At 43.1% G+C, this 26424-nt stretch overlaps 1 protein-coding gene across 6 annotated transcripts in view; it reads left to right on the top strand.

The window, feature by feature from the left end:
- PRUNE2 (prune homolog 2 with BCH domain) overlaps positions 1–26424 on the top strand; it is a 294221-nt gene that overhangs the window by 197399 nt on the left and 70398 nt on the right. For all 6 annotated transcript variants that reach the window (XM_061425575.1, XM_061425573.1, XM_061425570.1 and 3 more), the window contains exons 8-9: positions 51–6630; positions 6977–7730. In XM_061425575.1, coding sequence (XP_061281559.1) covers positions 51–6630; positions 6977–7730 — 7334 coding nt within the window. The remainder of the gene's footprint in view (positions 1–50; positions 6631–6976; positions 7731–26424) is intronic.

The following is a 26424-nucleotide window of genomic DNA, read 5'->3' as shown; positions in this document are numbered from 1 at the left end:
GGGCAAAAAGAACCTGAGTGCTCACACAAATCCCTGTTCCTCCCCAACAGATCTGCTGTGAACTGGAAGAGTGCCAGAACCCTTGCCTGGAGCTGGAACCCTTTGAGTGTGGCTGTGATGAGATCCTGGTGTACCAGCAGGAGAACCCTTCGGTGACTTGTGATCAGGTGGTTCTCCTTGTCAAGGAAGTCATCAATAGGAGGTGTCCGGAGATGGCCTCCAACAGCCGGACATCCTCCACAGAAGCGGTGGCAGGCAGTGCCCCCCTCTCCCAGGGATCTTCAGGGATTATGGAGTTGTATGGTTCTGATGTAGAGCCACAGCCCAGCTCTGTGAATTTCTTGGAAAATCCTCCTGATCTCGGCGATTCTAACCAGGCCCAGGTGGATGTCAATGCGGACCTGGTGAGCCCAGACAGTGGGCTGGCCACCATCAGGAGCAGCCGCTCATCCAAGGAGAGCTCCGTGTTCCTCAGTGACGACAGCCCTGTGGGAGAAGGGGCGGGGCCTCACCACAGCCTCCTCCCAGGGTTTGACTCCTACAGTCCCATCCCCGAAGGAGCAGTAGCGGAGGAGCATGCCCGCTCTGGAGAACATGGTCAATCATTCGACCTTTTCAACTTTGACCCAGCACCCAGGGTTTCTGGGCAGTCCCAACCATCCTCCCGTTCTGCAGACTACTCCCCAACAGATGACTTCTTCCCCAACAGCGATTCCTCAGAAGGACAGCTCACCATGGGGTCTAAAGAACTTGACAGGAGGGGGATGGACATGCCTAATTATTCATCCAGTTCTCTCTTGTCAGGGGCTGGCAAAGAGAGCCTCGTGGAATTTGATGAGGAGTTTGTCCAGAGACAAGAAAGTCCTGGGGATAATTCTGAAAGAAATTTGAGCCTGACAGGTTTTATGCAAGATGAATCTCCTTCTCCAGAAAGTCTAAAAACTGTTGGAAAGAGGATCCCACCAACACCTATGAACAGCTTTGTGGAAAGTTCACCATCCACTGAAGAACCAGCTCTGCTCTGTTCAGAAGACGTGACCCCCAAGACAGTCAACACAGGCCACCCAGGGCCACCTCTAACCCGGGCGCGATGCAGCAGCTGGTGGGATGGTTTGGAAATCGACTCTAAAAATATCGTGGATGCATGGAGTTCCAGCAAGCAGGAATCTGTCTTCCAGAGCCCTGAGTCCTGGAAAGATCATAAGCCAAGCCCAGCTGATAGAAGAGCCTCAGACTCTATATTTCAACCCAAGAATCTTGACTTCCCAAAGTCAAGTCCCTGGGAGTCAGAATTTGGTCAATCTGGGCTGGGCAACAAGAATATTCAAGACTCAGATGAGAAAAACTTCCAGTTTCAGGACATGCCCCCTGAGAAATCACGTTTGCTGAATGTTTCTCCTCACGGAACAAACCACCTGATAGAAGACTTCGCTGCCCTGTGGCGTTCTGACCGCTCTCCCACAGCCATGCCTGAGCCGTGGGGAAACCCCACAGAGGATGAGGAACCAGCTGCTGCAGCGTCATTCCCAGCCTGGAGTGCATTTGGTGAAGAAGGTGATGCCAAAGCTTTGAAAAATACTTGGAATCTGCACCCAACGAGCAGCGAGACACCTTCTGTGAGAGACCCAAACGAGTGGGCCATGGCCAAAAGTGGGATCGCTTTCCCTTCAGAAGACCTCGTGGACAGTTCACCCAGTGAGGCAAATAATGAAGCGGTTCAAAAAATCTGGGGCAAGAAAAACCATGACCCCAGGGATGATATTCTCATATCTGGAAATCCCACATCTGATCTGGATCATCCATGGAATAGTTCTAAGCCAGCAAAGGACCATCAGAACAGTGTGGTGGACCCAACAATTAGGGGCAAAATGTACAAAAATGTAGATTCTTGGAATCTTTTCGAGGAGAGTAACAAGGAAGGAGGTTCAGATGTCCCAGCACCTTGGGAGGACTCCTTCTTATCCTATAAATGTTCTGACTACAGTGCATCCAATGTCAGGGAAGACTCAATGCCCTCCCCCTTAGATACCAACTACTCCACCTCTGACTCTTATACTTCACCAACATTGGCCAAAGAGGAGAAAGAAACCAAAGACAAGCCACTCACTAAAGAGGAGGGTTTTGAGTCACAAGATGCTAATTGTACTGCAGGGGGCGCTGACATGCCTCCTCAGTCCCCGCAGCAGCCACCAAGAAATAGAATGAGTTCAGGTCCCGGGAACCTGGAAATGTGGGCTTCATCTCAGGCAGATGGTGGCACAGAAATAAATGCCACCCATAGCCCAGATAAAGATCTACTCCAAGTAGAGCCCACGGATGATCAGAATGTCTCCTTTGAGGATGACATGGGGGAAAGCAGCCAGTCCAGTTATGACGACCCCAGCATGATGCAGCTGTACAATGAGACGAACCGACAGCTCACACTTCTGCACAGCAGTGCTGACGCCCGGCAGGCAGCCCCTGACAGCCTCGACACGTGGAACAGAGTGATTCTGGAGGACACTCAGTCTACTGCAACCATCTCGGATATGGACAATGACTTGGACTGGGATGACTGCAGTGCGGGCGTGGCCATCACTGGTGAAGGTCAGGCACAAGGGTACATGGCGGAAGGTAGCGAACCTGAAACCCGATTTTCAGTGAGACAGGTAGAACCCTGGGGCGTGGAGTATCAGGAGGCAAATCAGGCAGACTGGGAACTCCCTGCCTCTTCTGAGCACAGCCTGGACATGGCTCCTGATGAATACCACGTGCTGAATGAGAAAAGTGGGCAGCTGATCGCGAATAGTATTTGGGATTCTGTCATGAGAGATAATGCCATGTCATCATTAATATTACCTAGCCCATCGTATGCTACAGATACAGAACAGAGCAGATCACCTCCTGAAACAACCAGCTCATTAGAAAAAATTCAGGATAGTCACATTGCAGACGTGCTGGAAGCCTCTGAAGCCAGTGAGTCTGAAACAATCGATCCTGACAAGCAGGACACATGCAGAGGAACCCTGCCAAGTGATTCGGCATATTTGGTGACCAGACTTGAGAATCCAGAGCATTTTGCATGCTCAGATTCCTGGAAGGGTCCTAGCTATGGACAAAAGGAAAGTGAGAAGGAATTCCACGGAGCTGCTGATAGGGAGAATTCCAGTGATGAGCTAATGGATGGAACCTCAGAACCTTCTGGAAAAGGGCAAGGTAGCCAGGAATGCCCATCCCCAGCTGCATCTGATCATCAAGAAATCTCCAATGAACCAGGCAAAATCAGAAATTTTTCAGTGACTTCCAGTCCTCAGACCAAGGAACCCCAGGAAGTATTAGAGCAGGAGAAGGGGTCTTACACTCCAGACCCCTGTGATGTGCAAACAGAGGTGTCCGAAGATCACTTGCCAGCAAGAGAGACCTGTGAAGAGCACCTCATAAGCCCCAGAAGAAATTCAAGTGAAACTACTGAAATTCCAGGTAGGCTGAATTCCACAAAAAGTGTGTGTCTACCTCAAGTGGATGTGGAGAAAGCTGAAGAATGTGACATTCTGGAGCCAGAGAAAATTGACCAAGAGCCACCTGATGAATGTCCCCAAGGCCTTGACTCTTGGGATGGCCCTAAAGACAGTGATGTGCTGGTTAGTGGTGCAAGTTCTGAGATAACTATGAATCTCGAAGTTAGGAATACTGAAAACAGCCCTCCAAGAGCCAATTTATCAGGAAATGATGACAGAGATAGTATTTCTAGTGAGTATACACTTTCAAGTGCATCCAGTCCTGACATAAATGATTCTTCGTCTACATTGCCTTCCTGGGACCAAGGACTCAATACTGGGCATCAGAAGGAAAATCAAAATGATTGGAGTACACAGAATCGCCAAGAATCTGAACTAATGACTACTGATGGTCATGCAGAAGTAGTTGCTGAAATGCAGGGTTTGGAGAAAAACAGAATGGACAGGTTTGAAAGGAGCTTAGATCACAAGGTTCCTAAATTTTTAGAGTTTTGGGGTGACTCAATAGATGGTGATTCCTTTTCTTCTTTATCCAGCCCAGAAACAGGTAGATATTCTGAATATTCAGATGCGTATCAGGAAAGAAAGCTAGTGGTCAGCCATCAGGAGAAAAATGAACGTGATCTTCCTGAAACTGTACAGCCAGAGGACACCAGCTTCATTTCAACAAGCTCAGGTTCTGATGATGAAGGTGAAGGCTATGAAGAGTCAGTGGAGAAAGAGATCCATTCGGATACTTGTCAAGTGGCTCTGAGTGAACTCAGAGCTTGGGATTCATTGAATAAATCTAATAAGTCCTTGGCCACAGCAGATCCTGAATCTGAGCAATGTTCTGTCTATAGAGGCAGTCCAGAGCAAGCAGAGAATGAGAATAAGTCAAACCCATCCTGTGATGATCAACAAAGCAGCCCTGATCACTGGAATTTCTCACCAGTAAGGAAGACTGAATTACAGGTAACATCAGTCGATAAGGAGACAAGGTCTTCTCCAGAAATAGGGAGGACAGGAGATGTCATATGGCAAATATCTCCCAAAGCTGAACCAAATAATGAAAATTACTCTAAATTGGAAATGGCTGACTTCTCAACTGAGAGCACGGAGTGGTGGAAGCCCTCCCTACAGGAAGGGCGACCAATCGAGAGTGCATTTGAAGGAGAATTATCTAACTCAAGTGCTGTGCTAGAAATGAATTCCTCAGTGTGCGAAAACATGGGTCCTTGGGGAGTGCCCATTCAGGGTGATACTGAATCCCTGGCACTACATGGTACCAATCCTTTCAATGATAACCATCAGTCACCCTTTCTAGATCATAATGGGGAGAATGCCCACGAGCAGCTTTGGAACATTCAACCAAGGCAGCCAGACCCAGAAGCTGATCAGCTTAACCAACTTGTAATATTGGAACAAATTAAAGACACAGATTCCAGAGAACAAACCTTCATGTCTTCTGCCGGTGACGAACTCTCCTCTGAAGTGCCTACGCAAGAACAGTGTCAGAATTCAGTGCTGTCTGCCTGGGACCAGCCAGACTCGTCTTGTACTTACGCAAATGAAAATGGATGCATTGTATCTGGTGTAGCAACAACTGAGTGTCAAGAAACAAATTGGTGGGAAGAAGAAAAATCACACCCAAGTGAAATGACAAATTCAAACATGACCTCTGAAGATTTCCCTGCTGTCAGTTCTCCCACGCGGATGATGAACAAGTCAGGCTCTGAATGGAGTGACTCTACCCCTACTGAGGGCCCCCAGGGCACGTTTGTTCCAGATATTTTACACGGCAACTTCCAAGAGGGTGGGCACCTGGCCTCATCTTCGCCCGACTTGTGGATGGGTGTGAAACAGCCCTTCAGTGTGAAGACAGATGGTGAGAATCCTGATATACTGACTCACTGTGACCACGACAGCAATTCCCAGGCTTCCAACAGCCCTGATGTTTGTCATGATTATGAAGTAAAGCCAGAGACTAAGCAGCACATGGATGCTGGGCTGGGACCTGAAAGGGAAGCCAGTGAGTTATATCTCACCGAGCCAGAGATAGATGAAGAATCCAGACAGGAGCCTGGGCAGGAATTTGTCCCTTATACTTCAGAACTGTCCTCTGAAAATGTCATTCCACTGCCTCCAGTCAGCGAGCAGACAAACACAAATGACTCATCTCAGCCTTCCTCTCACGAGTGTTTTCCTGAGCCTTCTGAAATTAATGGTGAAAACAATGCAGGCTTAAAAGCATCAGAACAAGGAGCCAACCCAGATATGGCACCAGTTTTGGAACCTGTTGACAGAACAATCTCAATGATTGAAAATGTGGAAACTGGTATTTGTGCAACTTACCAAGAGACAACTGTGGACGACAGTAGATCTTCGATATCAGAAGACTTTCTTCCTCAGAGGCAGACCGATGCAGGGGACTTGTTGGACCGTGAGCAGCCCTCTGTTACTGAGAATCCTGCCACGGTTCCTGATGCTTTGCTAGCCTCGGACACTTGTCTGGATGTCAGTGAAGCTGCCTTCGACCACAGTCTCAGCGATGCCTCGGGTCTCAACACATCCACGGGAACAATAGATGACATGAGTAAGTTGACATTATCAGAAGGCATTCCTGAAACGCCATTTGATGGGGAGACAGGGAAGCATGATATCTGTTCCTCTGAAGCCTCGTGGGGTGACTTTGAGTATGATGTCATGGGCCAAAATATTGATGAAGACTTAATGAAAGAGCCTGAACACTTTGTCTATGGTGTTGACCCTCCCTTGGAAGAAGATGCCCTGAAGCATGAGTTGGTACCTTACACACCTCCCTTTGATTTATCCTATCTCACGGAACCTACTCCTGGCATCAAAACCACAGAGGAATCTGGGACTCCAGAGGATGAGTCTCTGGGGAGCGAAGCAGCAGAGATACTGCTTTCTGCCCTTCCTGATGAAAGAAACCAGGAAAACCATGCTGAGACCACAGACAGACAGCCCGAAGGCCAGCCAGTTGTACTGCACATTCACGAAGACCCTGAGTCTGTTCCTTTGCCTGTCGGAATTGATGCCAACCCTGAGTTGTCTCCATCACACATTGACTGGGAAGTAGAAACAGATCGTTCAGATTCACCAGCAGGTGGAGACATAGGACCACCAAGTGGTAAGAAGCCTTTCATTCCTCCAGGCTTGAGAAATTGAGCTTTCATTCAATTTGTAAAATGTACTCTTCCTACCAATGTTGGTACAGAGGAACTAACTACATTTGCAGTGCATGCTTAACCAAGTCTTGACTTACTGCAGTAATATCTACTGCTTATATAATAACTATCCTTGAGAGTGCATGCAAATTAAACAGCTCTACAAAATAAAAGTATTTTTTTTTTTACAAAATAAAAGTATTTTTTAAACTCTCTCTCTTTAGATAGATCATTTGCAAAGATCACAAGTCACATAATGTGTTAATGAAGCCTTGTTCTCTCCTTCTCACCTTCATTTTTCACTTCTAGGTGCCAGTGAGGGAATATTAGAGTTGGAAGAAGAAAAAATAATTCCTACCAAAGAGCCTGAGCAGGTAAAATCAGAACATGGGGAGGAAAGGAACACTGAGAAGAAAGAAGATCGTCATGCATTGCACATGGATTACATACTTGTAAACCATGAAGAAAATTCACTGCCAGAGCCAGAGGCCTGTGAAGCTAGAGAAATCACATTGGAATTAGAAGAGCTTCACGTAGATTCCGAGGAAAAAGGGCTGCCAGAAACTCAGTTAGCCAGCTCCCCGGACACAGGTCAACCAGCTTCCTTAAATGAAAGAAATCATCTATCTACAGAAAGAATGTCTTCCAAAGATGATAAGAGATCATCTTCTGAAAGCCCTGGGCAAGACCAGAGTTGGATGGTCTTGGGCCGTAGTGAGGTTAGTGATCCATCATCAGAGACCATGGACTCAGGACCTGGATGGTCTGGTGAGGCTGTGGAGCCAGCCTCTGATCACAGCTTGGGCCAGAGCCCCCAAATACAGATTCTGGAAGAAATGAAGCCTCTAGAATCTTTAGCACTAGGGGAAGCCTCTGATCTGGGCAGCCAATCACGGAGGAGCAAGAGCCGAGGCAAAGCTGGCCCTGATGCAGTTATGTTGCAGCCTGTCACCCATGACAATGAATGGGAAATGCTTTCACCACAAAACATAATCCCTGAAATGGAAATGGAGGAGGAGACAGAGTTTCTTGAGCCCAGAACAAGGAAACCAAGACGGAATGGGTAAGCAAAAAAACATTTATTTTTTTCCTGGAAACTATTTTGTTAGGGACTGGGGAACCTGTGAGGGATTATGGAGTATGAAGAATATCTAGATGATAGGAGCTTTGCTTACATGTATTGCAAAGCATAACATCAGTGAAAGCAGCTGCTAGATAACCATAAGGATAATGAGATTTGTGTACATTTTCAGCCAAAAAAGGCACTTTAGTTTCCATCCACAGTCTTACACTTACCTTTCTGATTTCATCTAACTTACCTAACTTCCTTCATCTACTCAATACCTGTTTTACTTTTAAATAGTTAATTGGTACTGGAGGGGAATAGATACACATTTATTCATAGTGCAAGGCAGTTTGCACACATTATCTTACTTAATTCTTACAACAGCCCTCAGGTGGTAGGTTTTAATTTTTATACATACTGGTGGAGGGTGGGGAGTTGGGGCTCAGAAAGTTTCTACAGCTTGCCGAGAATTAAGTAACCAGAGTGGGCGCTCTGAGATTCAGTTTTCCACCCCCAAAACCTGTGTTTTCCAGCATATAGAAAAGGTGATTCTGTTTTTATGTGAGTGGGAATGAGGAGACTCCATAGCAGGCTTAAAATCTTAATGTGAAACGTGCATTCCTTAATTGACTGAAAATTTGCAAATAACCATCAAACCAGTAATTCATTCATTCATTTGCTGTTTGGATTTTGAGAGTCTGCTCTGGCCAAGTTTCTGGGTAGCCAGTGGACATCATTCTTGCTCTCAAGTTTCCAGGCCCTGCTGAAACTGTTTAGGGTGGTTCATTTCTCTTCACTTGCTCTGATAAAGCACCCCTACTTCCAGGGACAAAAGGACATGTTGTGAAAAGTATCTTAAGTTACATGTTTCCTCCTTAAAGTAGTGGAGAAAAAAGTACCTTTTTCTTACTCATTTTTTTAAGTTTAGTTTTTAGCTTATATTGGAGTACAGTTGACTTACAGTGTTATGTTAGTTTCAGTTGTATGCAAAATGATCCACTTATATATACACATAAATCCATTCTTTTCCAGATTCTTTTCCCATATAGGTCATTATGGAGTATTGAGTAGAGTTTCCTGTGCTATACAGTAGTCCTTGTTGATTATCTATTTTTATATACTGTAGCATGTATATGCGGAGAAGGCAATGGCACCCCACTCCAGTGCTCTTGCCTGGAAAATCCCATGGACAGAGGATCCTGGTGGGCTGCAGTCCATGGGGTCACTAAGAGTAGGACATGACTGAGCTACTTCACTTTCACTTTTCATTTTCACTTTTCACTTTCATGCATTGGAGAAGGAAATGGCAACCCACTCCAGTGTTCTTGCCTGGAGAATCCCAGGGATGAGGGAGCCTGGTGGGCTGCTGTCTATGGGGTCACCCAGAGTCGGACATGACTGAAGCGACTTAGCAGCAGCAGCAGCATGTATATGTTAATCCCAAACTTCTAATTTCTTCCCCCACAACATTTCCCTTTTGGTAACCATAAATTTGTTGTTGAAGTCTGTGAGTCGGTTTCTGTTTTATAAATAAGTTCACTTATATAATTTATTTTTAGATTTCACATGTAAGCGATACTATATGATATTTGTCTTTTCTGACTCACCTCATTTCATATGATAATCTCTAGGTGCATCCATGTTGCTGCAAATGGCATTGTTCTTTAATAGCTGAGTAATATTCCATTGTCCGTGTGTACCACATCTTCTTTATCCATTCCTCTGCTGATGGACATTTAGGTATGTTTCTCCTAATTATTTTAGGAGCATAAAGGGCTTTATACACCCATATGCTCTCTGCATGTCAAGGCAGCTGGATTTCAGCCTGGTTCTACCACTGCCAATTACGTGTTTTAATTAACCCTAGATTTAAGTTTCCTCATCCATAAAATTGGTGGGTTGGGCTGGAGGATCTCAAGTCTTCCTTCAATACTGAATCCTGCAACTTTAATTTGTGTATCAATAGAAAATGTCCAGAGAACTTTGACATTCACATTTCTCCATGAAAGGAACAGAGAAATCAGAAAGAACAGTGGAGGAATGTTGAAGGTTAGCAAAGTGCTATCAAGAGTTAAAAGCTGTGCCCTGTTCAAGTGCAGCTTCATAAATCCAGACATTTTCAGTTGGCCTAATCTTTCTTTCTTCCTGTCAAGCTGTTTCCTTCCAGAGAGACCTAAGATCCGTTATCAGAAAGAGAGTAGCAGATGGATCCCAGCGGCCCTGCTGGCACTGTTATAGATTGAGCTCAGAACACAGGCAGCCTTGAGTTGGCTGAGCTATTGTTTGGCTTCTTGTCTGCATTTTGCACATGCCGCTGAAATCCAGCAGATGATAGTGTTCAGTGGTGCCACTTCCCCCTTTTAATGAGATTTCTTTGCTCATCTCTTTCTGCTCAGCCCCTGCAGGAATGAACATTTTCTCACAACTGGGGAAGGGGACAGATTTTCCCACTGGGATTTGTTTCTCCTTTTACCTAAATAATTTACTCTGAAGTATTTGAAAGCTTTTCTCTGTGCTAGATTTTGGAAGGATGTAGAATTATCTAAAACAGTGGTTTTCTGAATGGGGCCCTAAAACCAGCAGGCCCTAGCATCATCTAGTACTTGCTAGGAAGGTATATTACTTGCTCTACCCCATACCTCCTCAATCAGGAACTTCACTCCTCTGTTTCAGTACCTCCTCCAGGGCATTCTGATGCACAGTAGTTTGAGAACTGCTGGTCTGAAACTTAGTCCCATCCCTCTAGGAGTTATTTGATAAAAGAGTTCAATGTAAATGAAAAGGTAGATAATAGTGTGATATTTAAATCAAGATAGTTGATGGCCAGTGTCTGTTTAAATATAATTAGCTACCAGTTATGGATATTTGCCCTGGACCAGGTTCTAAGCATTGTATATGCAGTCACATGTTACCATGGCAACCGCATGAGGTAAGGCTTATACAAGGTAGGAAACTGATGTTTAGGAAGTTTGAATTGCTTTTCTGGTTTATAGTTAAAAAGAGAAGAAGCAAGGATTTGAAAGAGCCTCTTTATGTCTGGAGTATGTGTTAATGCTAGTAAATTAAGAGAGAGGCATTTGTGTAGATACTTTTTTTTTTAATGGGAGGATAATTTATTTACAGTGTTGTGATACAACGTGAATCAGCTATATGTGTACATATATCGCCTCCCTCGCAGCCCCCTCAACCCATCCCATCTGTCTAGGTCATCACAGAGCACAGAGCTGAGCCCCCTGTGCTATGCAGCTCTTCCCACTAGCTAGCTGTTTTACACATGGTAGTGTATTAATGTCAGTGCTCCTCTCTCCATGGGCGCCACCCTCTCCTTCCCCCACTGGGTCCACAAGTCTTTTCTTTATATCTGCATCTCCAGGTTCATCAGTACTATTTTTTAGACTTTATATATATGTGTGTGTGTTAATTGTGTAGAATACTTTTATGGAGGAGGAACAAGGATGGCTTATTATCCAGCTACATCAGGAGGCAGGGTGCCCAGGACCCATGACACTTTAAAAGGCCCATGAGAAGTTTTTAACTTTCTTTTCAAATCAAAAGAAAAAGTGATTGTATTCCTATGTGATTTATATTCTGGTGTGGATTATATTTCTTTATACCAATGCAGATGTGAAACAAAGTTTTAGGGTTTTGTTTTGTTTTAGTAAGAGAAGGAGCCCATGGAAGCAAAATGCAAAAGACCTACAGAAGTCATGTTGCGGTCCTGAGAGGTGCAATTTGAGACAGGCATTAAAGGAAGGTCATAGTCTGGAAAGGTGAAGAAATGGGTGAGAGGCTACTGAGTTAACTGGGGGAGAGCAGCATAAAGGAAATCTGGAGACTGGAAGGCGATCACAGAAGCAATGAGAAGATAGCCATATTTTTCACACCAAAAACCTGGAGATGTCTGACGCATCATCTAATCATAGGCCAAAACCAAGACTATCTAGAAAAAAATATATTAAAATCTGATCTTCAGAAATAAAAGTAGGCTGATAGTATACGTAAGATGATATACCAACTGCAAACTGACTTCTTGCCCTCACATCATCCAGCCACACCCTCTCTGAGCTCCCACACTGTTTGGAGAGCAGTAAACCATATTTTCAGAATCTGAGAGAGCATTGGAAAGATACGTTTTCTCATTATACCCCACCTACTGTCTCTTGTTAACAAAACTTATTGTGAGTGCTGGGAAATAAAAGTCTCCCTTGATATCTTCACCATTGTGTTCTAGTTCCTAGGATTCATCTTCCCAGATGCATTTGCCAACAGCTTGGTCATCTTCCAGTTGTAGACCCACCCGGGATTGCACGCCAGTTCCCCTGAGAGTGAAGCATATGCCTGGTCTTTCCTTTGTGGCCACAGAGAGCATCTGCAGAGTAATCTGTGGCACACAGGCTTTTCTTAAAGCAAAGAACCATGTATATGTTTATTTTAAGGAAGGTGTGGTTGCAAGAATGTCATGTGAAGAAAGGGTAAATGGTATTAGTGTTCTCCAGAGAAACAGAACCTATAGGAGCAATATATATGTATGAGAGAGGGAGAAGGGAGGGAGGGGAACTTGTTCTAAGGAATTGGAATTGGTTCATACTGTTTTAGAGGCTGACAGGTTTGAATTCTGTAGGTCAGGCTAACAGGCTAGAAACTCAGGCAAGAGTTGTTGCAGTCTTGAGTCAGAATTCTGCAGGGCAGCAGGTTGGAAACAGGTAGAGTCTCTTTGTGGTAGATCTGAAGAGTGTTCCTCTCTTTTCAGGAAACTTCAGACTTTGCTCTTAAGGCCTTCAACTGATTAGATGAGGCCCACCCCCATTCCAGAGGGTAATCTCCCTTACTCAAAGTCTACTGACTTCAGTGTTGATCATATCTAAAACATATCTTCACAGCAACATCTGGACTCGTGTTTGACCAAACAACTGGGTACCATAGCCTGTCCAACTTGCCTCCTAGCATTATCAGAGGTTATATTCAGGAATCTGAACTATATACTAACAGCATGGAACTAAGAGAGGATGGAACGTTTGTAAATTCACCATCGGAATTATGTAAAAATGGGATGATTGCTATACAACTCTGTTGGCTTTCTATAGGTGTGGGGCAAGGATATAGCTGTGTGGGATGATAAAAGGAAATAATTTTCAAGAAGACTAGGAAAGCTGATAATACTTGCTGAGTCTTTTGTAGATTAATGCAGCAGAGGGCAGTGGGTGAGAAAGCGAGGAGAGGGATGGAAAAGAGGGGGAGCTGTTGTCACGTGTCCTTTTGAAACAGAATGTTTAGAAGTAACCTAAGAAGGCAATGGCACCCCACTCCAGTACTGTTGCCTGGAAAATCCCATGGACGGAGGAGCCTGGTGGGCCTCAGTCCATGGGGTCGCTAAGAGTCGGACACGACTGAGCGACTTTACTTTCACTTTTCACTTTCATGCATTGGAGAAGGAAATGGCAACCCGCTCCAGTGTTCTTGCGTGGAGAATCCCATGGACGGAGAAGCCTGGTGGGCTGCAGTCCATGGGGTCGCACAGAGTCGGACACGACTGAAGCGACTGAGCAGCAACAGCAGCAATCCTTATATTTATGAAGCTGTATCTTTCAGTTTGGGGTATGGTTGGTTTAGAGTTAATGTTAGTTTCAGGTGTATAGCAAAGTGAATCAATTATACATGTATCCATGCTTTAGATTCTTTTCCCATGTATAATAGAGTATTGAGTAGAGATCCCTCTGTTATATAGTAGGTTCTTATTATCTATTTATATTAATATATAGTAGTATATTTGTCAATCCCATTGTCTCCTAGCCCTGTGAGGTGAGTTATTTGATACTCCCTAAAATAAGAAGGCAATGGCACCCCACTCCAGTACTTTGCCTGGAAAATCCCATGAACGGAGGAGCCTGGTGGGCTGCAGTCCATGGGGTGGCTAAGAGTCGGATACAACTGAGTGACTTCACTTTCACTTTTCACTTTCATGCATTGGAGAAGGAAATGGCAACCCACTCCAGTGTTCTTGCCTGGAGAATCCCAGGGACGGGGGAGCCTGGTGGGCTGCCATCTATGGGGTCACACAGAATCGGACACGACTGAAGTGACTTAGCAGCAGCAAAATAAGAAAAGGACTTCCCTGATAGCTCAGTTGGTAAAGAATCCGCCTGCAATGCAGGAGACCCTGGTTCGATTCCTGGGTCAGGAAGATCCACTGGAGAAGGGATAGGCCTCCCACTTCAGTATTCTTTGGCTTCTCTTGTGGCTCAGCTGATAAAGAATCTGTCTGCAATGTGGGAGACCTGGTTTGATCCCTGGGTTGGGAAGATCCCCTGGTGAAGGGAAAGGCAACCCACTCCAGTATTCTGGCCTGGAGAATTCCATGGACTCTATAGTCCATGGGGTCGCAAAGAGTCAGACACGACTGAGTGACTTTCACTTTTTAAAATAAGAAAGACCTTTTAAATACAATATATTTCATATTCCCCATGACCTGCTTCTTACGGTGATCTCTGTGCTTTCTTTTTTCTTTTTAAACTAGTGCTTTGGGGCCCTTTTTTCCCTAACAAGACTATGGGAAAGAATTTGTCTTTCTCCTTTTAAGTGACACCATTAGATCTTTTTACATTTTTTTCATGAGACCTTCTGAAATAAACATTTTCTGTCTATGACTTCTGGTTGAGAAGTTAGTACATTGGGTCTTACACCCATGTAAATGTTGAAAATGAAAAACGGGCAAAGGAATAATCCGTCCATTCTCTCTCAAGGCTGGTTAATGATCTGTTTGGGCTTTCAGAAGAATCAGGCTCTTTGAGCTCATACTGCCTCCTCTCTAGGTCTTGCTGTTTGAATGGGCTCTATCCCAGTTCTAAACATTTGCCCTTTCTCCAAGGTAAATTGATACTCTGTAAACTACAGTGTTCCCTTGTTTATTTACTGTTTTCTGGTTTTGCCCTGAACCAAACCTGGAAGACCAAAGTTGGCACTGACTCTGTTCATTTATTTTTGTAATTATATTTTATCACTTGGTGTGTTATATTTGGTGACCTGGTGGTGATAATTAAGTGTCATTTAATGTCCTTTAAATTGGCACTTCATTCAGGCCTTAGTCTCTCTCTCTCTCTCTCTTTTTTTTTTTTTTTTTTTAGTTATTTTGGTGTCTCCCCCACCTCCATTCCACTTCTGCCCCAGCCACCTCTGCACTTCTGGCCAGCCCGTCCCAGAGTAGACTTCCAATAAGTGCTGGCAGATAGACAAATATATTTTCTTTAGTCCATCCAGTTTCCATTTGCAATAGACATGGCAAGTTTTATTATCCCAATTTCATAGACAAAAAAATTGATTCAATAAGAGAGCTGTTTAATGTCATCCAGAAATGAGAAAATGGTAAAGTTAAGACTTGAACTTAAGTCTTCTCCCTTCTAGCTCAGTGCTTGTGAAATGAGACAGAGAGTAACCTTTTTCTATAGATTCAATTTCTATAGATTGATGTATTTATTCCTATTCTCCTGTTGTCCCATGGAAAGTTTCAAGTTCAAGAGCCAAAGTTTCCAAAGGGAGAGTTTGAGGATAACTGAGTCAGAACTCACCTCTGACTTTTCACACTGTCATGTGACCAGTTACTGGGCTCTTTTCACACTTGAGCACTTACTTCCTGCCTCAGCAAATCCATCATGGCTACTGCCATGTCAGTGAGCTGCTTCTCATCTGTGAGGTGTGGCACCAACTCCAGTGGCTGGAGGCCAGAGGGAGGTGAGAGAATCAGACCCTTTGGTGTAAATATCTATATCTGTACATATATATATATATATTTAATATTCTATTTATTTGGCTGCACTGGGTCTTAGTTGTGGAACACAGGATCTTTAGTTGTGGCATGCTAATAACTCTTAGTAGCTGGCATGTAGGATCTAATTCCCTGACCAGGGATCGAACTTGGGCCCCCTGCATTAGGGGCGAGGAGTCTTAGCCACTGGACCACCAGGTAAGTCCCAGATGTGGTATTTTGTGGTGAGGAATTTTATAGTGAGAGAAAACCACGGGCACTAAGATGAGGTGATACAACCCAGCTGTCTCGTGGGAGAAACACCCACAGAGGAGCCCTTTTGTGCTGTGTTGGCTTCTAACTTGAGGAGAAATCCAAGGATCCAAGGTACTTCTCTGGCTGAAATGGGCAAAAGGTCAAACCTGAGGTCAGAAAAAAAGACCTCCTCCATGATAATTGATGGCTTTGAGGAAGACAAGAAGTCATGTCTTTTGAAAGCAAAATGTACTAGTGTATCAGGGACTCAGCAGGAAAGAGATGACACATTCGAATAAAGATAATTGAAAAATACTTAATAAAGGGAGTATTTACAAAGACAGTGGCAACTTTTGAGGAACTCACAAGGAATCGTGGGGTAACCCAGGAATAGTAACAGAACAGCTGTTGTTATTCCTAGGCCTCAGGAGTGAGGGGAAGCGGTGAGTCCCAGACCCAGAATGAGAACTTTGGGTAGAAAGGGCCATTCAACAAGGAGCAGGGCATGGTCAGCCTGAGGCATTCTGGAAGAAGGAGGCCTCCTTCCTTCTTCCTCTGATCTCCCTCCAGTGGCCCTCATGGGTCAAAACCAAGTGGAATTTAGAGAGTGAAGGGAGGGAGCCTTCCAGGGAGAAAAGCAAGGTAGAACACGTTGGAAAGTGGACCTGAAGAAGCAAAGAGAAGCTAGGCAGCATAACTGGCTTAATTGGAGAGTGATGGAAGCCTAGGTTCTGAAAAGTGGGCTGAGTTACATATACGTACAGGATCAGTTTGGTATACCTCCAGTGCATTGGAGGATTTGTTTTCAAGATACTTATGGGAGTTCCTTTAAGACAAAGGCTGTCAAAAAGTCACTCTAGGATTAGGTCACCCTTTGTAGAAATCCAGGCTATACCAATGGAGGGAATTAAAATATTTTCCCTTCATTTTAACTGTTGGCTAAAGGATATGGCTTTTTAAAATTGTTGATATAAGAGAGTTTGGTTCTAGGTAATGGCTGGGAGTGGGTTTTTTTTTTAATTTTTAAATGTATTTTATTGAAATATAGTTGATTGATAGGGTTAATTTACAGTATTAACTACTGTATAGTAGAGTGATTCAGTTATACATGTATATACATTCTTTTTTACATTTTCTATTATGGTTTATCATGGGATATTGAATACAGTTCCCTGTGTTACAGTAGGCCCTTCTTGTTTATCCATTCTATATATAAGAGTTTGCATCTGCTAATCCCAAACTCCCAATCCATCCCTCCTACACCCTCTCTCCCCCTTGGCAACGACCGGTCTGTTCTCTATATTCATGAGTCTGCTTCTGTTTCATAGATAGGCTCGTTTGTGTCAAATTTAAACTGTACATATACGTGGTAATATGTCATATTTGTCTTTCTCTTTCTGACTTCGCTTAATACGATAGTCTCTAGGTCCATCCATGCTGCTGTAAGTGGCATTATTTCATTGTTTTTTCATGGCTGAGTAGTACTCCATTATATGTATGTATCACATCTTTATCCATCCGTCGATGGACATTTAGATTGTTTCCGTGTCTTGGCTACTGTGAATAGTACTGCTATTAACAGAGGTGCATGTATCTTTGCAAGTTATAGTTTTGTCCAGATGTATGTCCAGGAGTAGGATTGCTGGATCATATGGCAACCCTATTTTTGTTTTTTTGAGGAAGCTTTGCACTGTTTTCCATGATGACTGTACCAGTTCACACTCCCACCAATAGTGTAGGAGGGTTCCCTTTCCCCTACATCCTCTCTAGAGTTTGGTATTCGAAGACTTTTTAATGATGGCCATTTTGACTGGTGTGAGGTGGCACTTCATTGCAGTGTTGATTTCCATCTCTCTAGTAATTAGCAGGAGAAGGCAATGGCACCCCACTCCAGTACTCTTGCCTGGAAAATCCCATGGACGGAGGAACCTGGTAGGTTGCAGTCCATGGGGTCGCTGAGAGTCAGGCACGACTGAGCGACTTCACTTTCACTTTTCATGCATTGGAGAAGGAAATGGCAACCCACTCCAGTATTCTTGCCTGGCGAATCCCAGGGACAGAGGAGCCTGGTGGGCTGCCGTGTGTGGGGTCGCACAGAGTCGGACATGACTGAAGCGACTTAGAAGCAGCAGCAGCAGTAATTAGCAATGATGAGCATCTTTTCATGTGCCTATTGACCATCTGTATGTTTTCTTTGCAGAAAGGTCTATTTAGGTCTTTTGCTCATTTTTAGATTGATTTGTTTATTTTATTTTCTTTTTTTGAGCTGTATGAACTGTTTGTACATTTTGGAAATTAAGCCCTTCTTGGGAACACCATTGGCAAATATTTTCTTTCAGTCCATAGGTTGTCTTTCATTTTGTTCATGGTTTCTATTGCTGTGAAAAAGCTTATAAGTTTACATTCATTTTGTTTATTTTGCTTTCATTTCTATTGCCATGGGAGACAGATCTAAGAAAACATTGGTATGATTTATGTCAGAGAATGTTTTGCTTGTGTTCTCTTCTAGGAGTTTTATGGTGTCGTGTTTTACATTTAAGACTTTAGGCCACTTTGAGTTTATTTTTACATGATGTGAGGGTGTGTTTTAACTTCACCGATTTACATGTGGCTGTTCAGCTTCCAGGGAGTAAAATTTTTAATTCACTTACTTAAACTATTTGAAATGTTGATCAACTGAGAATTAGAATTTATGTTAGACTGAGTGAAAAATACGTCACGCATATGGTCCTTTATGTGTTCCAAACCATACCCTGGATTAAGCCCAGCCAGCTGAGAACTATGTACCTTATCGTATTTCAGAGGATCACACACAGTTTCTTTATCCTGTTTTTTTTTTTTTTTTTAATTGGAATATAATTGCTTTACAATGCTGTGATACTTTCTGCTGTACAACAAAGTGAATCAGCTATATGTATACATACATCCCCTCTCTCAGACCTCCCTCTCACCTACCCCCACCCCCACCATCCATCTAGGTCATCACAGAGCACTGAGCAGAGCTCCCTGTGCTTTATAGCAAGTTCCTACTAGCTATCTGTCTTACACATAGTAGTGTATTTATGTCAAACCTAACCTTCCAGTTGTCCCACCCTCCACTTCCCCCCTGTATCTATATGTTCACTCATTCGTTCTCTATGTCTGTATCTCTATTCCTGCTCTGGAACTAGGTTCATCTGTACCATTTTTTATAGACTCCACATGCGTTCATTAATAAGTCTCCCAGTTACTGCTTACATCTCTGATCACCAAGACCACTCCCTCCATCAGCCCTCAGTCCTTCACATCACACTCTTCCAGTTTGGTGACTTCGTGCCAGCCCTACTCTCAATCTAGAACTCTCCTAACATGGCTGGCTTATTCTTGTCATTTGTGGTTCTCCAGAGAAACCTCCTATAACTGCTCCATCTAGAGTAGAAATAACTGTATACAACCAAGTTATTCTAGTTCTCAGTCAGGGGCACTTTTGCCCCTCGCACCTAGGGGACACCTAGCAATATCTGGAGACATTTTTGGTTGCCACAACTGGGGCCAGTACTACTGTCATCTAATGAGTAGAGGTCACACATGCTGCTAACTTCCTACAGTGGACAAGAGAGCCCCCCACAACAAGGGTTATCCAACCCCAAGGGCCAGCAGTGCCCGGGTTGAGAGCCATGCTCTATCCCACCGCCCTGCTCTGTTTTCTTCCTACCACTGTTCCTTCTCTGGAAAGGTCTTCTGTTTAGCTAATTGATTTTGTTGTGTCTGTCCCCACCTTGAGAATGGACCCTCTAGAAAAGCACACATTTGATTTGCTTGTTCATTACTATACCCCTGGTGCTTAGAGCAGCACTTGCCACATATTTAGGGGCCCCATAAATACACCCAATGAAAGAATGGAAAAGAAAGTCAAGTCTGTCCAACATAATTTGCTTTTAATGAAGAAGATAATTACTAGTGTTTGCTGCTTCCCTTTCCAAAGGAGACATGCTCAATTTAGTTTGGCAGTGACGTAGTTCAGGTTGCCGTAACAAATTACCATAGATTGACTGGGTGGCTTATAAACAACGCAAATTTCTTTCTCAAAGTCCTAGAGGCTGGAAATTCAAAGTCAGAATGCCAGCGTAGTTGTGTTCTGGTGAGAGCCCTCTTCCAGGTTTCGTACTTCCAACTTCTCATTGAATCCTCATGTAGTAGAAAGAGTGAGAGAGCTCCTACTCATGTCACTCTCATGACCTCACCTAATCCTAATTCCTTTCCGAAAGTCCCTTCTCCTAAAAGCATCATACAGGGCAAGGTTTAGGATTTCAACTGAAGAATATCTAGGAGATATTCAGTTCATAATAGGAATATGCATCTTTTCTAATGTTGCAAAAATCCATCTTTCTTTTGAGACCATAGTTACCTATTTTTGATATTCTCATACTTTTTATTATAGTTCTTCCAAGATTCTTACAGCTTTTCTGTTTGCTTAGAGTCCTGTTACCCATTTCATTCAGTCAGCCTCATGGAGAAAAACAGGTGTGCCTGTTGAGTTTTTGTTTTTGTTTCTGCTTTTGTTATCCATTGCCTATACCAGTTTAAATCTCCAGGGGGAAAATTAGTCTATTTACTTAGTCATCTGTTACATCATCAACTCAAGTAGTACTTGGCAATATATCATCTTCAAAGACCTTTCATATTATTGCTTTTTCAAACTTCAATTCATTAAATAATAATTTGAAAGTGTTAGGCTCTCAAAGAATAACTAAAAGTCCCCAGGATTGACATCTACTATGTCCTTTTCATCTATATAATAATCAGGAAGCTACTTATTACATTTAAGCAGCAATTCTTTTTTTTTTTAAATAATTGTAATTGCTCCAGTGAAGTGAGCAAGACAGTATATATCCTCAGATGCCCAGCGGTCACTGAGCTAGGGCTGTTTTGCCTTGACACAGTCTGAGAGAAGATCCTGCAAGACAAGAGGAAACACTGTTGTTTGTAACAGATGTCCCATACTTCCCCATTTAATGAAGTGCTACTTAATGTTTTAAAGGTATCTATGATGGACCTGATAACAATAACTTAATCATTTTCCATGTCAACTGTTGACTTTTTTTAAATTTACTTTTAATTGGAGAATAATTGCTTTACAATGTTGTGTTGTTTTCTGCCGTACAACAGCATGAATCAGCTATATGTATATATATAGCTCTTGAGACTCCCTCGCACTCCCCTATCCACCCCTTTAGGTTGTCACACAGCACCCAGCTAGCTCCATGTGCTATACAGCAGCTCCCACTACTATCTAGCTACACATGGCAGTGTATATTGTTAGATATTGAGGACAGGTTCACTTACAGTGTCTGTTCTACAACATGAACTCCTCTTTCTGCAGCTCCAACCACTACGTTTTTCCACCTGAGGAGGGGCCCCCCTAATGAGCCAGCACTTCACAAAGCAGAGACCCCATTTTTAGGCCTCACCCTGGATACCCAGGGTACAGCTGGTTCTGGAGCCATCTCTTCTCTGGTGACTTCTGGCTCAGCTTGACTTTGGAAACTGCACTGGTTTTTCGCTGAACCCTGCAAAGTCATGACCCCCTAGGGGCCCCACCTCCAATTCTCCATAACTAAACAATAGAAAGCATATGAGAAATTATTTTCATAACTGCTCATCACTTGGGAGAATTTTTGTAGGCTTTTAGTTTAAGTAGAGGTATAAAAATTCACTTCTTCCTCTTCTGCCTTCCCTACTGCCCTCTTACCGCCCCCAGCAGCTGTGGGAAAGACATGAAATGTCCTTCATTTTTAAGACTAGGAGCTAACATTTCTTAAATATTTACTATGGCCAGGTCTTCCATTGAGTAATTCACTTTCCTCTTTTATTGGAGTTAGCTCAATTGGAGAGGACCCCAAACTGCCCTATTCTACCATAGCACCCTCCCCAACTCACCTACCCACTATCTCCCACAAGAAACAAAAAGATGATGTAAATGGGACTTCTGACAACCTAGTTCTGAAGTAACCTGTAGTTACTTTGCACATTGATATGTTGCCTGATTGTGATCAGAAGTCTTAGTTTGATTTGTCTGACAATATATGTTTCCTTTGAAGATGATACTAATGAATGTATGCTTTTCATTCATATTTCATTTGACATAACTCCATCAAATATTTCTGTTGGCATTTTTAGAATTAATAAATTATTAGTAGCTAATAAATTCTTTTAACCCAGGCTCTCTGAAATCTCTACCTGGATTATCTTGCTTTAAAGTAACAGTACTGTTATTATCCATTTGTGAGTCAGCAGTCTGTAGTTTAGTAACTACTGGTCCAAAGTTGCTAATAAGTAGTGGAAATTAGATTTCAAACTCAGGACCTCTGACTCCAGGGTCTAAGTGCTTACTGGTCACGTGCCTTTGTTTCTCAATAACCAAAGCTGTATTGATCTTGGGCAAACATCCTAACTTTCTCTAGAACCTCTAGTTGGATTTCTTTATGTATCTCACTATGCCTCCATAGTCCATTTTTATTATGGTTTTTTTTTTTTTTTCATTTTTATTATGGTTTTGACCACTGTCTGTGAAATGAAAATAACGACACTATTATCTTACTGTATGTGCTGTGTAGCCGAAGGATTTTTTTTTTTTCTTTTTTTAAGAGGTTTCGGGGGAACTGTATTGCTTCCAGTCTGTGCTCTGAGCCCATTCACATTCAGTCTTATTTAGGAACAGGAGTGACAACAGTATTTCTGAGCAGACACAAAAATCAAGAGAGGGGCATTTCTGACTCCATACCCTGACTGATGTAGTCTATATTCCCAAATGAAACTCATCACAGCCCCAGCTCCTTCCCCTCACAGAAGCAGGCAGCGGTGGTGAGGGCTCACTGGGAGATCTGGCAGACCGGTGATCCTCCGTATTTAGATGTGCCCATGATCACGTGACCAGAAAATGGAGGCGACTCTGTATTCCCAGTTAACTGCTCCAGACAGGGGATGCTGAGGAGCCTTAACCGAGCATCCTTCTCACTCTGCAGCCTCCTCTGTCCTCAGAAGGTAGGTGTGGGTCCTGGTACGGCTTTAGGAGGGTCGTTGAAGGCGGTCGGGTTGCAATGGAGAGTGATACGCTCACAGACTGGGCTATTGCAGCTTGGAAGTTGGAGGGGCAAGAAGGGAGGGAGTGACAGGATGCAGAGCTCTGCCCAGTCCCTTGCAAGTGACAGCTGGCAGCTGTGTTTCATTCCATATCAACTCATACTGGAAGGGCTTATGGTCCTGCACGCTATCTCCTACCCCTCCCTTGACAATCAGGTAATTAGGTAAATAGACTCTGCACAGCTATAAAGATTTTTTATTCGTGTCTGTGATGAAAATGGAGATAGAAAATCAAAAGAAATGACAGTTTGGAAACTGTTTAGGACTCTAACCTAATGGGTATTGAAATGTTATTTGGATTATTTGACAAGCAGAGTGGCCCTGATATGATGGCATTTTAATTTTTTATGTAATTACTAATAGTTATTGAAGCTAGTAACATGCACTTCTTTTTATTTCTGATAGATCTTGTAACCTTTAAATCTTACCCAAGTTCTAAGCTGCAGAAATAGGTCATCTTTAAAAATGGGCTTATGTTGTTCTCTATTGCTTTTTTTCAAAATCAAGACAGAAAATGATACTTAGAGAATATCAGTATTTCACTGAAAAGCTAAGTTATGTTAGAAACTAAAAAAAGTTATCCCCTGGTTAATTTCAAACAAGAAATGCATAGGTTATGAATTTCCTATGTGGAAACCAAAAAACTAGACTCCCATCTAAAAGGAGTGGTTTAAAGTGTGATTCTGCCTGAGATCAGAATACTGGTCATAGTGACTTAAAGGGTGGAGGACATGATTTCTATAAACTGCCACCCCGCCATACCTCGCTTCTTTCATAGGAGCTGTTAATGTTGTGTGGATCTTATGTAAATTGCTATTTGGGCACAGCTTCTGGGCTCATTTCCCACCAGATGGTCCCCCCCACCCCGACCCCCTCCTAGAGAGAAAAATAGAAGGCATCACTGAATGAGTCCATTTCAAAATGTTCATTTGAGAGTTTTCTTAAAATCATGATTGATCACATTCACACATTGTAAAAACTGGAATCATTAGATTAAACTTCCTTGTAATAAAAAAAAAAAACATGACCCATGATCTTTCTCTTAATTTAAAGAGACAGGTTATCTGGCAGGCAGAAAGTGCCTTTCTGGAAGTGTCTGTATCAGTAAATTACACTTATGCGGGCCAGTAGAAGCTCTGTAGTTAAAAGCAGCTTGGACTTCACTCTGCAACTCAAAGACAAATAAATAATATTAGGCTGTTGGCTGTTGTTATTCACAGTCAGCAACACTTGAAACATCCTCAGGAGATTTCTTTGTAATGCAAAGTTACCCTTTGCATCCTAAATAAGATCTGAAGCTTTGTAGGTGCTTAAGGGTAATGAGCCAGTTTCTCCTTCCTATTAACCAGAAGTCAAATTAACTTTTTCCCAATGGTTAGGGCTCTCTTTGGTACTTTCCAGTGAATTTCCATTGGATTTTCATTCTTTAATATTTTTGTACTCAGGGAAGGATTTATCTCATATTAAATAAAGGATCACAGTACTTTTTTTGACCTTTAGACTTCATATTTTCTAGCTAGCTAGAAGACAGTGGAGGGTTTGTACATAAGTTCAGGTACTCAATATAGGTTATGACAAGAAAGCTTGAGTTCACCTATAGCAAATAAAAGCTTGTTTTTTCTTATTACCTAGCCTGGAATTGCTTTGCCTTGCCAAGATTTTGCAGACAGAGGCTTTACTCGAATCAACTTCCTGCTAGAGCAGTATTTGAATTTGGGATGGGTTCTCAATTCCTCATCCAGTCTAGTCAGTAGGGTAGCTGGGGGAGAGGGGAAGGGATAAGAGGGGGCAGACGGAAAAGTAGTGAAGGACAGACTCTGTGCCTGGTATCCTGCCTGCATCAGAATTAACAAACAATATTTGGTTGCAGCTTTGTTTCTGGATTAATAATGGCAGGAATCATAGGGTATGGTGGATAGGTATACAAACATAGCAGGAGAAGAGGCAGGAGTGGACTCCCCTGTCTGAACATGATGATCATGTGAGGGCTCAGTGAAGCCAATTTGCCTGTGATTTTGATGCGTGATTCTCCATATTATTCTTCCCTCCTGAGTTTCGATTGCTAAGATAATATGAGCTGAAAAAAATCATAGAATTCATTTTTTACTCACTTCCTCACTTTATAAGCAAGCAAGTGAGCTCTAGTTGGAGTGAGGGACTGGCTCAAGATCACAGTCAGTGACTGTGCCAGGATCAGAACTCAGGTGGCCTAGCTCTTTTAAATATTCTATTTATTTGGCTGCGCTGGCTGTGGCACTCAGGATCTTTAGTTGCAGCATGCGAAGTCCCAGTTGTGACATGCTGGATCTAGTTCCCTGACCTGGGATGGATCCCGGGCCCCCTGGATTGGGGGCGTGGAGTCTTAGCTACTGGACCACCAGGGAAGCTCCCCGGGGGGCCGGCTCTTGATCTTTCCTTTCATCCCAGGGCCTTTGAGAAGCCCTTAGTTAAATCTGAGTTTACCTGGTAGCTCAGATGGTGAAGAATCTGCCTGCAGTGTAGGAGACCTGTGTTCAATCCCTGGGTTAGGAATATCCCTTAGAGAAGGAAATGGCAACCCACTCCAGTATTCTTGCCTGGAGAATCCCATGGACAGAGAAGTCTGGCGGGCTACAGTCCATGGGGTGGCAAAGAGTCAGACACAACTAAGTGACTAACACTTTGCTAAAGCTCGTCCTTGTATTTACATTTCTCAGAATTAAAAAACAAAACAAAAACAAAAAAATTCTACTGCTCTTCTATTTTAAGGGTAAGGTGGCATTTCCTAATTCCTTTACAATCCTTAGAAATTTGGGAGAAAGGAGACTGAACTCTCTTCTCAGAGCTTGTGCATTTATTATGAACAAGATGCTATCTACCCCTAAAGACTCCATGTGATGCAAAAGCAAAACTAATGGCTCTCAAAGGGTAGTGAATGAATGAGACCTAAGTCACTTCAGTCATGTCCAACTCTGTGTAACCCCATGGCCTGTAGCCCACCTTAAAGTCAATTCCCTAACAGGTGGAACTGAGGGGCCCTGGGCCCTCAAATGAGGGAGAGCCTCACTCCTTCTCTTTGGTTGTGGAGGAACAGATACAGGATTCATGGTGGCTTAGTTGGGGGAAGAAGCATTTCAGCAGAAAGGAATATAAACCATGACAGTTTATATAAATCAAGACAGTTCTTGAGAACTGTCTATAAGACTTGGGAGCCTAGAAGCTCATGTCATCCGAAAGGTAGAACATTTGGAGATGCTAATGGTGGGTTAATCTAAATGGTGGAAAGTCCTGAGGGCCAAAGAAATTTGCATCAAATTGGGAAGCCAGTGCTTTTTTTCTTTTTGAGTAGGGAGTTGTGATTGGCAATAGACTGGCAGTGGTGTGGAAGAGATGGGAGGCAAGATGGGAAGTTGGTAGTCCATGTGAAATAAAATGGACTGAAACTGCCTAGGATGGAAAGAAGATAGGCAATTATAGAACTGCAGACATGGAAGAAAGGCATAGTACTTGAAAATGGAGGAAGATATGAACCTTCTGGTGAGGTGCCTCATGAAGAACCAGCATACCCTGTGATAGGTTATCACGTCATTCCTCGTG

Source organism: Bos javanicus, chromosome 8 (assembly GCF_032452875.1).
Source record: "Bos javanicus breed banteng chromosome 8, ARS-OSU_banteng_1.0, whole genome shotgun sequence".
In the NCBI taxonomy this organism is placed as follows: Eukaryota; Metazoa; Chordata; class Mammalia; order Artiodactyla; family Bovidae; genus Bos; species Bos javanicus.
Note: the sequence above shows the minus strand (reverse complement) of the source record. Positions and strands in the feature narration are given on the sequence as shown.